Source organism: Andrographis paniculata, unplaced genomic scaffold, assembly GCF_009805555.1.
Source record: "Andrographis paniculata isolate CXL003 unplaced genomic scaffold, ASM980555v1 Contig66END, whole genome shotgun sequence".
Classification (NCBI taxonomy): domain Eukaryota; kingdom Viridiplantae; phylum Streptophyta; class Magnoliopsida; order Lamiales; family Acanthaceae; genus Andrographis; species Andrographis paniculata.
In genome coordinates this window covers 2,834,082-2,850,779 of record NW_026137602.1, presented here as the reverse complement: position 1 = coordinate 2,850,779, position 16,698 = coordinate 2,834,082, and the positions used below count along the sequence as shown (strand labels likewise).

Here is a 16,698-nt window from a genome sequence, read left to right as displayed (position 1 = left end):
CCACGTTAAAAAATATCATTATGTCTTTTATATAAGAGAAAGACAAAAATAATGAGAAGAAAAAAAATAATAAGAAGAAAAAAAAATAGTAGAGAAAGAAGAAAAGTAGGAAAAAAAAAATCAGGTATAATATTTTTTATCTTTTTATTTATTTATTTTATTATGTATAATAATTTTATTAAATTAATTTTAATTTTCTACTGATAGATTCTTTTTATTCTTATTATATATTTATTTTCAAATTTATTTAGTTTCAAGCTTATAATATTCTAATACTTCATTATTATTGTATATGTATTTTTTAAAATTATCTATTGTGTTATCTTATTTTCTACCAATTATTTTTTTTTATCTCTATTATGTTTGAGTTTAAATTGTAATATATATTTATAAAATTTTGATTAGCATACTTAATATTTTTTATTTGATTTAGTTACAGTATTTTTTATTTATAGTTTATTTTTTATATAAAATAATTTTTGGCTATTTTCATACAAATTTTATTATCAAAATAAAAATTATTATTTAAAATATAAAAATTAAATTAATATTATAAATTCTATAATTACCTATAATAATATTGATTGACCATATCAACAGACTACTGTAGAGTGTGCTTCTTTACGAGATTTTGGGGAAATTTAGGTTTGAGTTTGGTTTTTATTTAAATTTTGAGATAAGTTTGAATTAATACTATAATTCTTTTGGGTTTGGTTGGAGTTTGAAATAATATAAATGTATAATAATTTTTATAATTTAATTATAAATTTATATTATATTTATCAACTATATTTTTTTAAATTTTTATTTATTTGTATTATAAAATTTTTATTTTTTACAAAATAACATATATATTGTATATATTTTATTAATTATAATTATTATATTTTTTTTATATTTATAATTTAAAAAAAAAAAAAGAAAAAGGATAGACTCACAAAGTCTTCTCCCAAACCCCCTCCAATCCAGTTTTAAACGGGATAAACAGACCCTAAAATTCTAATAAAAAATTCAAATTCAATTTTAAATGCAAACAACAAATCTATAATTAATTACTCCCTCCGTTCCCAGAGACTACACTGTAGATATTTTAGGAGGGGTGTAATTAGTAGATTATTAAGAATGTATTAGTGAAAATCATTATCAAAAATTTAAAATGAAATTAAAGTGTGTAATCATTTTTCAAAAAGAAAAAGTGACATGATATGTAGGACGGAAAAAAATATGATATGTAGGACGGAAAAAAACGGCAATATAAACATGATATGTGGGACTGAGGAAGTATTACGATTTGGGGTTGAAATGACAATGCGTTTTCATTAAATAGTGATGAACAGAAAACACATGAGCTAATAATTGTTCTTTGGAATTAATTTTTACTTTCCTTCGCATCTGATTTGATCAAACCTTATCTACCAGTTCAACCATAAGTCAGATCTACAAATCTTTTATTTTTATTTTTAATTTTTACTTTCTATTTTTTTCACAATAATAATAATAATAATAATAATAATAATAATATATTCTTTCGCTTATTGAAATTTATGCGGATTTGACTGGACATATATATTAAAATTATGGGTAAAAGTAATTTTTTTTTCTTTATAGTAAATAAAATTTAATAAAAAATAAAAATATTTTTTTATGATAATAATAAAAAATTTAAATATAGATGACGGAGAAAATTATAAATGAATGAATTTAAATATTATGTGATATTACTATATATGGGGCCCCTTACATTAAGAATTGGATTTAATTCACCTTTTAAGTTTATTTTAATTTATCTACTCACAAGAAGAATTGGACTTAATACACCTTTTATTTTATTTTATTTTAATTTATTTAAAAATTAAGAATTACAAATAATGTATGCAAATAATACATTTTTATTGATTTTTTTTAATAAAACTAAAATTAAAATATAATAAAAATAAAAAAACTTAATTCTGACCATTATTGATTTTTATTCTATTATATATTGTGTTTGTGTATGCAAATAATACATTTTTAAACGTATTTATAAAAAATTATATCATATAACAAAAATATTAAATAAACAAACTGTAGATATATATATATTTTTTATTTTCTTATTTCCTTATAATAAACACACCTAAAAATAAAAAATAAAAATAAATAAAAAAATAGAGTTTGTCTTTTTGGTGGGGATCGAACAGTAATTTTCCTCCAGGTTGTTCTATTCTATGCATTATATATATACTCCCTCCATCCCAAATATCATGTCCACTTTGCCGTTTCTGCCCGTTCTATATACCATATTATTTTCTTTTATTTTGAAAATGATTACACACTTTAATCTCATTTTATTTTTTTTTATTTTAATTAAACTAATTAGTTATCTTAATTTTAATTTATAATTATTTATATTATAGAATAATTATTTTTACTAATACATTATTAATTATCTACTAATTACACCCCTCCTAAAATATCGTGTCTACAGTATATCAGACACGGTATCGACACGGAGTGAGTAATATTTATATTAACTAAATCCAATGCATATATAATATGTAATCGTTGATTTGACAAATGCATGCATAATTTTTACTCCTTTCCGCCACCTATAATGTATATATATATATATATTTTTCCCATGTTGGATATCTGGATCACTGTATATACGAAAATTTAGGATAAATATAATTAATAGACAATTAAAAATATATTAGTGAAAATAATTATCTTATAATATAAATAATTATATATTAATGTTAAAATAACTAATTAGTTTAATTAAAACTAAAAAAAGTTAGAAAAATTTAAAATAAGATTAAAATGTATAATCATTTTTCAAAAAAGAAAAGTAACATTAAATGTGGGACGGACATAAACGGCAATGTATACATGATAGGTGGGACGGAGAAAGTATTTTTTTTTTAATAATTGTGAAGTCTATTTTTAATTACAACTACCACTATTTTCATATTAATTTACAATCTTATCATCATATTATTATTACTATATCCGTCTCATATTTTGAGTAACTAATATGGTAAAAGCAAAAATTTAAAAATAATTTAATTAGTAAATAATTAAAAGTATATTAATAAAAGTAAACTACAAGAAAATACAAATATTTATAAATTATAATTAAAATAAATAATTAGTCTAATAAAAATTTAAAAATTATAAATTTAAAAATTAAAAATATAATTAAATTTTGTAATTATTTTTAGAAAAAAAATGACATAAAATATAAGACAGATTAAAATACCATTGTAGACACAAAAATATAGGACAAAAAATGTACTCCCTCCATCTCAATGCAATAGTTTGTTTATCATTTTTGTCCGTCCCAAAACAATAGTTTCATTTCCATAAATAATCATATCACTATAAAACTACCCTTATTTTTTCATTATTATTATTATTACACAATTGCTTCTACTTTTTACACTAATACAGACCGAAAAAGTTTTTTACTCATACATTTTACTAATCTCATGTCAAACACAATGTAGACTATAGTTTTGAAACGTAAAAAGTATAATTTTTTTATAAGACATATATATTTTAATATAAATAAATACTAGCAATTAGTACGATTTAAATACTAATATTTTTAATTTCGGTAGAAAAAAATTAACTTATGTATTAAAAGGGGATGAATTCGGGTGTGTTTGTTTGGAGGTTTGGATTTTGAGATGGAATTTGAATAGTAAAATTTTTGAATTTGAATAGTTTACGATGTGATATAAATAGGTGTTGATGTGATATTTTGAATGTAAAATTGATTTTTAGTATAATATAAAAAATGAAAAATAGGTGTTTGATTTGATATTTTTGGGGGAAAAAAATTGGATGAATAGTAAAATTTTGCACAAATCTTACAAACGAACACACCCCCGAAGAGTATTAAATATGATATATATATTTAAAAAATAAATAAATAAAAATGCCTATTCAAATCTGAGTCATTTAATGAAAGAAGATACGAAAACTGTAGACTGACCGTTGGAGACTGTTCATATAATTGTCATTGCTTGCATGTGTTTTTTATATAGGGTATGTTTCCAAGGTGGTTTGGATTTTTCCTTTTTTTTTTTTTTTTTTTTTAATTTAAAATTTTATTTAAAATTTATTATAATTAAATAAAAAAATATACTCCTTCCGTCCTATATAATTTATCCCAATTTTCTATTTTCTTCCGTCCCACATAACTTGTCATTTCTATTTTTGGAAATATAATTATGCACTTTAATCGCATTTTAAATTTTAAATTTTATAATTTTCTTAATTTTAATTTTTATTAATTTACTTATTTTAATCTTAATCTATAATTATTTTTACTAATGCGCTTCTTAATTACTTATTAATTATATTTTACCTAAATTCCCGTATTTACCGTAATACACCCATATTATATGGGACGGAGGGAGTATATACAATATATATATGTCATTTTGTAGAAAATAAATTTTTTTATAATACAAATAAATAAAAATTTAAATATATATATGTTTGGTATAATATAAATTCATAATAAAATCATACAATATAAATTTTATCAATTAAATTTAATACACATTTATATTTCTTTTGTATTTGGGTTTGGTTTAGGTTTGAGGAGTTTTGACGTGTAATTTAACAATAATTTTCATTTGTTAATAATTAATCATGTGATGCTGTAAAATTAATATACAGGTAGAGTTTTTATTTATTTATGATATTTTTAGTTTTTTATGTAATTTTTTTAAGATTATAAAAATGAAATATATTCAATACACTGTTTTAACAAATAATCAAAACCAAAAATAAAAAATAAAAATCAAGTAACAAATTCCGAGATTTTTGGATGACTTGCTTTTTCTAAATTATTATTTTTTTAATACATATAATTTACAATAAATATATATTTCTGCCCTAAAAAAAAAAACATATACCCAATTCTTTATTTGTTCCTCATCAAAGAAATAGACATTATTTTTTAGCAACTTTTTCTACTTTTTTATTATAAAAAGTAAAAAAATACACACTATTAATATTCGTCTTTCAAACTAAATGAATTTATTTTAACATTACGGATGAAATATTATTTTGCTTATAAAATATTTTTAAAAATTACAAAACACAAATATTTTAATAATACTTCTATAGTTCTTAATAATTAACAACAAAAACTAAAAAAATTACTCTCTTCATCATCCAATTGTATGTTCATTTTAAAAAAAATAGATAAAAATAAAACTTTTTACTTTTTTGGTACATTGTTATTATTTTATGTAGGCATTTTATGTACATTGTTATGTACATAAAATATAAAAATATTAATACTTTCTAGGCATTTTATGGAATAGATAAAAATATAAGGATCGATAAAAATATAAAAATATTAATACTTTCTAGGCATTTTATGTACATTGTTATTATTTTTTGTTAAGAATTTGTTTCCCCAAGGATCGATGATTCAGGTTATTTTCACTAAGAATAATAGTAGGTTAGTACCAATTAATAAAAATAATAACTAAAAAACAATAAAGAAAAGCAGTACTATAATTTAAACAATATATGGAATAATTCGATAGGCTCATATCATAACCAACTTCGCGTCAACTCCAAACCTTCCAACGAGGCAACACTACAAAGGGGAGAATCGAGGGTTTTGACACCAAAGAACCATTAATCCCGCAAAGAACAAAGAAGCGTACAAAGTCAAAGAAGAAAAGGAGATTCGGCAGAAACTCTGGCGAATACTAAGTAAGGAAAAATTCAAAGGATCAACACCAAGCGATTAATCTCTCCCTCTCGGCTCTTACCCACTCCCAAGAAAAATAACTGATAAACCCCCGGAAATCAAGAACAAACTTACCTTATCAGAGGAGAACGAGGAAGCCGGAACAAATCTAAAAGACTCATAAAGAGAACAGCCTAGAGCTTTATCGCGAAGAAGAAGCAGTTTGTGAAATTAAGGATTATAAATCATACCTCATCAGGTTGGGTTTGGATTTGGATCGGGTCCTTAGTTGAGGTGGAAAGAAATAAAATCCAACGATCTTCCCCTTATTTTTAGTCGATCATCACAGTTGCTTTGGAGGGCATAATAGGAGTGAAGAACATGCTAACATCATTGTCTTTATAGTGCAACTTACCATTTATTGCATACAAAGCATATAAAAAACACAGCAAATATATATACAATCACAATAAGGAACACCAAGTTGTAGTACATCAATTTATTTCAAAGTTTAATATATAACCAAATAATTAAACTTTAGATTAACATAATATGTATCAACAAAAGCATAATATGTATCAACAAAAGCATGCGGCATAGAGTTACAAATTGAAAATAAATTTCTCGAGGGTAACATTAGGTAACTATTCAATTTCCCACACTGGATCAATAATAGAAACATTATATCTTACCAAAGTACGTTACCTACGAACTCATCCTCTATAGTCACATCCGCTTCATCACGTTGTTTGTTTCTAAAGTTTTCTTTAGGATGTGGACATTGATTTATAAAATAATTTTTATTCCGACGATTTTAGCACTTTCTATTCTTCCCTTTCCACTTGCCCTTATTATTTTGATTGCCAACTTTTTCTAAATTATGTGACTTACTCCTAGCTAACAAGACCTCGTCAACTCCTTGTTTTTCTTTTCCATTAACCAAATCTAGGGTAAATTAATATTCTGATTTCTAAATGCGTCAAACTCGTGTCTTATTCCAACCAAGCTCTGATACCATTGTTAGAAATTTGTTCCTCCTAGGATCGATGACTTGGGTTGTTCTTGCAATCAAATAATTTTCACTAAAAATATTAGTAGGTTAGTACCAATTAATCATAATAATAACTAAAAAAAAAATAAAGTGAAGCAGTGTGATAATTTAAACAATATCTGAAATAATTTTGTAAGCTCACGTCACAACCCAACATTAATCAGCTTATATTGTATTACAACCCAAAATTCACTTTCTAAATCTTCTTGGGCTGATTTCAGATCAACATTAGACATTGAATAATTTAAATTTGATAATTCCTTGAAATTAATCTTTTTATTTTATAATATTATTTTATCTTCAAAATTTCTAATAACATCTAGAGAGTGATGCTTTGCAACGTAAAAACACTTTTTTTTTTTTTTGTAGAACTTTGAACAGATTCTAGATTTTTATCAATATGATTATCTGATCTAGTCTTCAGATAATGTCCCGATGAAGTAGGAGCATAATTAGAATTACGCAATAGTCTGTTTTGGATATCAACATTTTCTTCTTTTTAAGTATAACAAACTCACTTATTGTATTGTCATCATTTGCATCAATCAAGGTATCATCAATATCATAAAAATTAACTTCCATTGATTTTATTACCTTATTGGTTTGATGATTATAAACTTTGTATGCACAACTATTAGATAAATAATCGGAGAAAAAATTCATTCATTTGTTCTTGAATCGAATTTGTATAACTGTGATTTATCATTTAGAACGTAGCACTTTGTTCAAAAAAAATAAAAAATGAAAATATTATATGTTAGGCTTTTTAGTTCTTCATATATTATAGTAAGTCATTTTTGTTTTGAATCGCTAGTAGACCCGATTAATCGTATAACACGCAATACTCACAACTCGTGTCCATAAGTATTTATTGACTTCCTTGACTTAGATAACTGATCTAATCATTTCTTAAATTGATCAATTTTTTCTTTCGATAATATCATTTTATTGAGGTGTCATAGAAGTTGAATGCTCATGATGTATGCCAATTATTTTTGCAAAAATCATCAGAACTTTGATTCTCAAACTTTTTACTATGATCACTTCAAATTCGAATTATTTTTAAATTATTTTTATTTATAATTTTTTGGTATAGTTTCTGAAATACTTTGGATGTTTCACTTTTTTCTCGCATTAAATCAACCCAAATATAACATAAGTAATCATTAACACAAACAAAAATATTTTTTTGTCAGATAAACTTTCAATTTCAATAGAACACATAAAATTCATATGAAGAAATTCTAAGCATCTTATGGTAGCAAATTTAACATCATATGAATTGTTTGTTTATACTTTTTCTTTTACATAATCACCACAAATTATTTTTTATGCATTTTTTAGATTCGGTAAACCACGCACAACACTCAATTTGCTTAGCTTTATTAGGTTTTAATAATGTGTTATCAAGTCTCTATGTCATTTAAAGTCAAAGACTATACATATAAAGTTCTATGGAATTAATGTAGTTTTATATCATTAAAAGTGTTTCCTATTTTCGGATATAAAATATAAAACCGAAATAAATAAATTGAATTCTTTTGAGTCTTAAGCTGACAAATTGTTGTTTTAGGTTGTAAGCTGGCGAAATGTTGTTTTGGGCTCTTCTTAATTAGAATTATATACCAATGCAATTGTGGATGCATTTAAAATTAGTTGATTGTGTTTTATATGTTTTCTATGGGTTGTTACAAATATGTTTTTTTTTTTTAAATATTAACCTACTGAGCTTTGCTCACAATTATATTTTCATCTAAATGTATTTAGAGGACGCCACATGAGTTAGGGCGATTCACAAGGACGAGTGGTAAGGGCTTAGAAGAATATCAAAAAATTATCAACTATTGTAATAAAAGAATAAGAGAGATTTTTCATGAAATTATAATTGTTATTAAACCTCCAACGTTTAATTGAATAGAATTTAGCTACATTACTATATTATCATTTCACTCCTCTGTGGGACATGACAAACATTTTTCTTATTTTCTGAAGATTTACTTATGTATTTTGAATATTTCTTCCCAATTTTGTTTGATGGTTTGGAGGATGTTGAGATAACATCATAATTTCTTTTATATAATTTCTTTTTCAATAGTTTTGTTTTTTACTTGTTTTTCTTGAAACATTTTAAAATTCTCTGAGGAAGATATGAAACGTCATCATCATCACTATCTTATTTACTTTTAGTTTTAAGGGCAAAATTTGTTGAAATATCATATTCTAAGTGATTCATTTTATAAGTTTGCAAAATTTTCATCAAACCTTCAAGACTCATCGTATTTAATTTTTCCATTTCTTCTTTAAGCTAATTTTTTGCAAATCACCTTTTACATTTTCTTGACTAACTAGATTGCTCAAAAGTAAGTCTTAGCATATGAGTTTGATTAATCATATCCATAAAAATATTACAATAATGAGAATTTTTATTTTTATATATTGTCAAAACTATCAAGCATGCTTTCAATATGTTGTAATATGACAGCACATACCTCATCATAATCTTCAAAAGTTGCTTTATAATTTCATCATTTCTTTGTAACTTTACAAGTTGAGATAATCCTGATTTATTTTTCAGCAATAACACTGAGAAATGCATTCAATGTTTCAAATTTGCTTTTGTCAAATGTATCTCTTCTTGAGTCCATTGAGAATTCTGTTTCAAAACTCTTTTTGTTGGCTATGATGTTGATGATTTTGTGTCACCAGTAATGATCATTGTAGTGGGTTCCTATCCAGTTATAACCGATTGTCAAACATCTTCTCCAATTTAGATGATGAATGCTCTCATTCATGTTTTTCGTATTGATAATTGGTTCCATAAAAATGAGAAATTTTCATCATAGATCCACCATCTACGCTTATTTTCAACACATAATCGTACATTAAAAGTCGAGTGCGCTTCTCTTTATTTTCATGCGCCATGTGTACGTGGTTATCACTTCAAAGTAAAACTCAAACACAAACTCAAGATGTGTTTGATTGGTGATTTTTTTTTTTTTTATTGTTTTTTATGGTTCAAAATCAAATAACTAATAGTATTTTTTATTTTTTTTCTATTATACTAAAAATTAGTTTTACATTCAAAATATTACATCAACATCTATTTATTTCGCATAAAAAACTTGTTTAGATTCAAAATTTTACTATTTAAAATTCCAAATTCATAAATCAAATCCATAAACATTCTTACGTATACGGTAATCATATAAACTAAATAATATTCTCCCCATCCCATATATGTTGTACTATGTATATATTGTAGACATAAAATTTCAAAAATGGTATAACTAGTGAGTAATTAACGTAAAATTAATTATAGTATAATATAAATAATTATATATAAAAATTAAAATAATTAATCAATTTAAAATATAATTAAAATATATAATTATTTTAAAAAAAATAAGATATGAGATGCGTGATTAGACTAAAAAACAGCAACAATTTTAAAAATAATTGCTAAAAATAATATATTCAAATTATTTATAAACTATGGAGAGTTTATTTATTTATAGTTAGTGTCCTTATTCGACTCTTCCCTCTAGGGCGTTCTTGAGTTTCAAGGAGTCCGGTAAAAGAAATATATAAACTTCTCTTTACTTAATTTTTTTTTTAATAAATAATTAGAAAAAATATTTTTATATTTTATTTATTGATTTAAGAATATTTAATTATTAATATTAATATATTTTTTTTAACTACTATAGTCTATATAAGTAATATTAATACTATATATATATATCTATTCATGAAAAAGGCTTCTGAGCGGCCTTAAAATTTTTGGGCTCTAATGGGATTTTTCTTTCAGTCTTATATAATTTATTTTTATTTTTCATTTCGATTTATTTTATATAATTTGATTGTCTATTAGTATCTTGAAATATAAACTTTATTTTAATTTTTTTTAAATTTATAATTTATAATTTGAATTAGAATAATTAATTATATTAATAATTATTTTTATATTTTTTAATTATTTACTAATTATATTCTTATTTATATTTTCATATTTACAAAAAATCGGACATGGGGCGTGAGGGTATTTTATACTAGTATCTATATATATATACACTTCCACACCAGCTCAGACACAAACCCCAATTCTCGAAAATTCTTTCTTTATATATATCTTTCTTCTTACAGTGTCGTATCAGAATTCAGATCAGTCTTCAACGATTCCTTCAAACTTAATTCGATCATCATTGTCATCGTTTTCTGTCTAACATGGCAGCCTTCACCTCATTCCCACTTCACTCATCGCCGGCGGCGCCCACCACCACCACCGCCGCCGCCATTAACAACAGCGGTTATTCCCAATTATTCCCCCACCTGACGCTGCCTGAAAACCCTAACCCTGAATTCAACACCGCGGCGGCGCCGGCGCCGGCAATGGATTCCTCTTCCGTCGTGACGGACAAGTACGGCGGCGGCGGTGGAGGAGGTGGTCCGAAGGCCGCCGCCGCCGCCGGAAGGAAGAGAAAATGCAGGGTGGTGCAGGGGTCGTCTTCTGCAAATTCCGCACAGTCGAAGGTCCAAACTGTAAATTAAAAAAATATATATATAATATTCAGATAATCAATTAATTAGGTGTGTGTTTCTTTTAGGTTGAGTATTAGAAAAATTAGTTCGAGTTTGGGACTTTCGTCCCATATAATTTGTTGTTTTTTTTTTTTTTCGTCCGTTCCACATAGTTTATCATTTTATTTTGAAAAATTGATTACACACTTTAATTATATTTTAAAATTTATTTTTTTAAATTTTAATTAAACTATTTAATTAATTATCTTAATCTTAATTTATAATTATTTTTATTAAATAATAATTATTTTTACTTATACATTTTTTTTAATTAATTACTAATTATACTATATCTAAATTCTCATATCTACGGTAATATACTCATCTAAAACGGAGAAAATAGAAAATACTAAAATAATATTTAATTTTTTATGTTTTATTTTAAAAAATACAGAGTTCAAATAATAAAATTTTAAAAAATTCGATTAAAAAACATACAACTAAATGCTGAAAGGAATTGAATAGAGTTAATAATAATTAATTGAAATAAAATAAAATTAGGGTTTGTGGTTTTGTAATTAATTTGCAGGAGAAGGCTACTAAGAGAAAGAAAAAGAAAGAAGAAGACGAAGACGAAGACGAAGAAAAAAATAGAAAGAAGAGGAAATTAGAAGAAGGTCGGAATCGGACAGAATACATTCATGTCAGGGCGAGGAGGGGCCAAGCTACTGATAGCCACAGCCTTGCTGAAAGGGTACCTACCTATAACTATACATATACCTATACCTCTACTACATATACTTCTTCCCGTCCAGCTAAAAAGTATATATTTTTCTATTTTGGGACGTCTAATTACAAAGTAAACATTTTATTAAATATCTCATTTTTTCCACAAATACTTTTACTTTACATCACATCATTACTTTTACACCAAAAAGCAAAGACAAAAATGTCATTACATTACTTTTAACTACCCATTATAATTAAAATATTATTATTTCTTAAACACCGCGTCAAAAGTAAATGTATACTTTGTGTGTGGACAGAGGGAGTATTATACTCCCTTCTCATAAATATAATTTTAATTGGATTGCTCACAATATTTAATGAATATTAATATTATATTGATAGTGAAAAAAAGTATGAATAAAAATTTTTTTGTCTCTGTGAGTATATTAGTGTAAAAAGTAGTGTAAAATGTATAATAAAAATGAAAAAATAGGTGATATGAATATTTATAAAAATAAAACTATTGTTTTGAGACGGATAAAAATAATAAACAAGACTGTTGTATTAGAACGGAGGGAGTACACTTTTTTGTAAGTCAAATTTATATTCATTTTTTTTGTCCATCAGCTGAATTTACCTTATTACTAATTTTAGTAAAATCAATAAATAAATATTTAATTATTACACTTTATTCAACATTATTTACAATAAATATCACTAATTTTATTACATTTTCTCGTCATTTACTTTAATTTCAAACCAAATTTCTAAAAATGCCCCAAACTAACTCTTTATTTTATCATTTTTTAATAAAAATATATATATTTTTTAATTCTTTTGTGTCGTTCCATAATGTACTAGTTCCATAATGTACTAATTTTCATGAACGAACGGAATATATATATATAGTATATATTTTTTATATTCAAATTTATATTTATTTTATGTATTATTCTGTCATTCAAATTTATTTTGTTCTCTTTGTCATTTACGAGAATATAGTTAAATAACTATGATAGTATTTATAGTACAAGATCTTATTATAATAATAATAATAATAATAATAAATTGTTTCTTTTTTAAAATAAAAAAAGTTTTTTTTATATTTTTTATTATAAAACTGTAACAAATATTATCTACTTTTATTAAAACATGTATTTAATTTTTTAAACACAAATTTATACTACGGATAAAGTATAATATATATTATTTATTTTGTCTATTCGAAATAGGAGTATATCATTTTTGTGTGTCAAATACAGTGTATATGTATATATACATATTTGTTTATTATGGACTCATTATAGTACGATTTATTCTTGAATCTATATTTATACAATAATATTACTCTCTCCGTTCAGCTAGAAAATATATATATTTATATTTTGGGACGTCCAATTACAAAGTAAACATTTCATTAAATTACTCACTTTTTTTTTCACAAATACTCTTACTTTACATCATATTATTACTTTTACATAAAAAAAATAAGGACAAAAATGTCATTTTACTATTTTTAACTACCTTAAACACCGCGTCAAAAATAAATGTTTACTTTGTGTGTGGACGAAGAGAGTATTATATTAAATTAAAATATAAAAGTAAAAATGTTTTTATATATAAAATAAAGACTTAGTAATGTTTAAAGACAATATTTTTTTTATATATCTTTCATTTATGTACTAATTTTATAAATTGTGCGAGAAGAATAAAAGATGAAATGCATGTGTTAATAAACAAATTTTGAAAAAAGAAAAATCGATATCTCAAAAAAGAAAAAAAAATAAAAAATAAAAAATATTAATTTTTTTTATAGTATCATATCGAATTATTATTTCATTGTAGAAATAATAAAGTTAAAAGATATAAAAAGTGAAAAAACAAAAAGACTTTATTTTTCTAAAATAACGTTCATAATAAAGTCATACAGTAGTATTTATTTTTATAAAAAAAACAAATATCAACAAATATTTTATTTTAAAAATAAAAATAAAAATCGAAACATACAAAAAGAGCATACAGTTGTTTATTTTCTTACCTAACTTCAAAATTCAAAGTTCAGTATATATAGTTTTAAAAAAATTTATACTATTAATTAATAATATTAAAAAAAAAATTGTATTAAATAATAATTATTTTTTTTATATAAAATATTACATTAAATGCCAACAATTTTACTGTTTTCAAAATATATGTTTGATTATTAGTTTTATCTTGTAATTTTATACTTAATCTTAAGGTTTGTTTCCATTGTATTTTTACCTAGCACAGTTTTTTATAAATATTATAAAAAAAAATACTCTCCTCGACTCATTAAAGGTTACTTTTTTCCATTTTCGTCCGTCTCAAAACAAGGTTATCATTTCCTAATTTAGTAATTGTACTACCTACTTAACATAATAAATACCCTTTCAACTTACAATATATTAAACAAATGTCATTACTTTTATATTACACCATACTAATAAGGGTATTTTTGTCTTTTTTACTACAATCCAATATAATACTAATATTAAAAAATCTACGAGCAAAAAACAAACGTCACCCTTCCAACGGGACAGAGAGAGTATAAATTTTATGCACATATTAATACAATATACAACATAATCATACATTTTATTTATTCAATTTCAACAGTTTAATACAAAATATTATTTTTTATATTATCATCACAAATTTTTATGCATAATATAAAAAATAAATTCATCTAAAAACACCAAGCCATCAACCACTTATAAATTTACTTCTTTCTTTTTTATATATATTATAGAATACTAATAAGGGTAATTTAGTCTTTTTACTAATATAATACACTTCCTTTATTTCTATTACATTTTAATGTAATACTAATATTTTTAAAACTCGATGCAAAAAGTAAATGGATAGATAGATACGAGACAAAGAGAGTATACGGTAAAAAAAATAAATAAATAAAAAAGGATATTTTTTATATGAAATTACTAAAATTAATTATAAAATAATTGTCATAATTTTCAGGTGAGGAGGGAGAGAATAAGTGAGAGAATGAGGCTGCTGCAGGCACTTGTTCCTGGATGTGACAAGGTCATTTATTTTAATTTAATTTAATTTAATTTAATTTTTCATCTATATCTAATTTTAAATTTCCTCAAATTAATTTTATTAACCTACATATATTTAAATAGGTATTTATTTTTTTATAATATTCTGACAACATTTCATGTGGGATGAGTGTAAACAGGTAACTGGAAAGGCCCTCATGTTGGATGAAATTATCAATTATGTTCAGTCCCTCCAAAATCAAGTGGAGGTCATTATTTATTTAATTAATATTTATTTATTTTTTTTATTTAAATTATTTTTTTACTTAATTTAACTTAATTTAATCTATTATTATATATATATATATATATTTTCAGTTTCTATCAATGAAGCTTGCTTCACTGAATCCTATGTTCTATGACTTTGGCATGGACTTAGAGTCATTCATGGTCAGGCCTGATCAGGTACATCAAAAAATTAATATTTTATTTAATTATTTTCTTGATATATCTATATTGAAAAAATTAAATTAAATTATTAAATTATTTTTTATTATTTTTTTAATGGCAGGATTTAATTAATTTGCCAACCATACAAGAATGCAGTCAGCTCCCACCAGCCAACAACAACAATAATAATAATAATAATAATAATAATAATAATAATAATTTGTATCTGCTGGAAAATTCTGCCAATTCCATTCTTTCCCAGGTATATTTAGAATAATTTATATTTTAATTTGCATATATAAAAATATATATATATATACTGTGTTTTCAGTTTATTTTTTATATTTTACTGTGTACAAAATCCTGACATTAAAATTTTTATTTAGTATATTTATATTAAAAATAAATATATTCATGTATATTACTTAATAATACTGAATTGTATTATTTGATTTATATAATTTTTTATATTTTCCAGTGTTTAACTTTTTTTTTTTATATAATATAAATATTTCAGGGAAGTAGACAGCCCTTGTGGGAAATGGATGATCAAAGACAAAAGATTATTAATTTGCAGAGTGGACTCAACAGCTTGTTATCATTCCATTAATATTATTATTATTATTATTATTATTATAATAATAACAATTAGAAAGAATATTTTGGTAAACACTCATTAGTTATTCCCATTAGTACTTTTATTTAGTTATTTAATTATTTATGTGATAATTATTTTTTTGCACATTCAGTTAATTTTGTTTCCTAACCATATCAATAATAATAGTTTATATGCTGGTTATGTTCTTTTAGTAATTTTTTTTTTCTGTTATTTTTGTCCTCTCTAAATATATATATATATATATATTTAATTATTCTCTCCAATAAGATATCAAATCAAAATAATACTCACTCCATCTGAAAACTATAGTCTGGGTTGTGTTTGACACGAGATTTAAAAAATATTGATATTATATTGGTAGCGGGTAAAAAGTACAGATAAAAGACATTTTTGCCCTTGTGAGTGTATTAGTGTAAAAAATAGTGACAATTGTGTAATAATAATGAAAAAATAAGGGTAATTTTACAGTAATATGATTATTTATAGAAATTGAACTATTGTTTTGGGACGGACAAAAATGATAAACAAGACTATTGTATTGGAACGGAGGGAGTACATAGATACTCAAGTTGGTTATGAAACACCACTTGAGTTTGAAGGGATGTTTGAG

At 23.6% G+C, this 16,698-nt stretch overlaps 1 protein-coding gene across 1 annotated transcript; it reads left to right on the top strand.

Annotated features, from left to right (window-relative positions):
* The first annotated feature begins 10,828 nt into the window (after positions 1-10,828).
* Positions 10,829-16,278, top strand: LOC127262739 (transcription factor bHLH75-like). Its single transcript, XM_051291542.1, has 7 exons — positions 10,829-11,282; positions 11,860-12,024; positions 14,997-15,062; positions 15,220-15,288; positions 15,398-15,484; positions 15,591-15,731; positions 15,987-16,278. The coding sequence occupies exons 1-7, from the start codon at positions 10,977-10,979 to the stop codon at positions 16,077-16,079; spliced, it is 927 nt and encodes a 308-aa protein (XP_051147499.1). The 5' UTR covers positions 10,829-10,976; the 3' UTR covers positions 16,080-16,278.
* Positions 16,279-16,698: the final 420 nt, after the last annotated feature.

Bases quoted from the DNA above. Each gene is read 5' to 3' on its own strand.
- LOC127262739 (XM_051291542.1), top strand. From the start codon at position 10,977: ATGGCAGCCTTCACCTCATTCCCACTTCACTCATCGCCGGCGGCGCCC. The intron at 11,283-11,859 runs GTCCAAACTGTA...ATTAATTTGCAG, and splicing joins CAAATTCCGCACAGTCGAAG to GAGAAGGCTACTAAGAGAAA. The intron at 15,732-15,986 runs GTATATTTAGAA...TAAATATTTCAG, and splicing joins CCAATTCCATTCTTTCCCAG to GGAAGTAGACAGCCCTTGTG.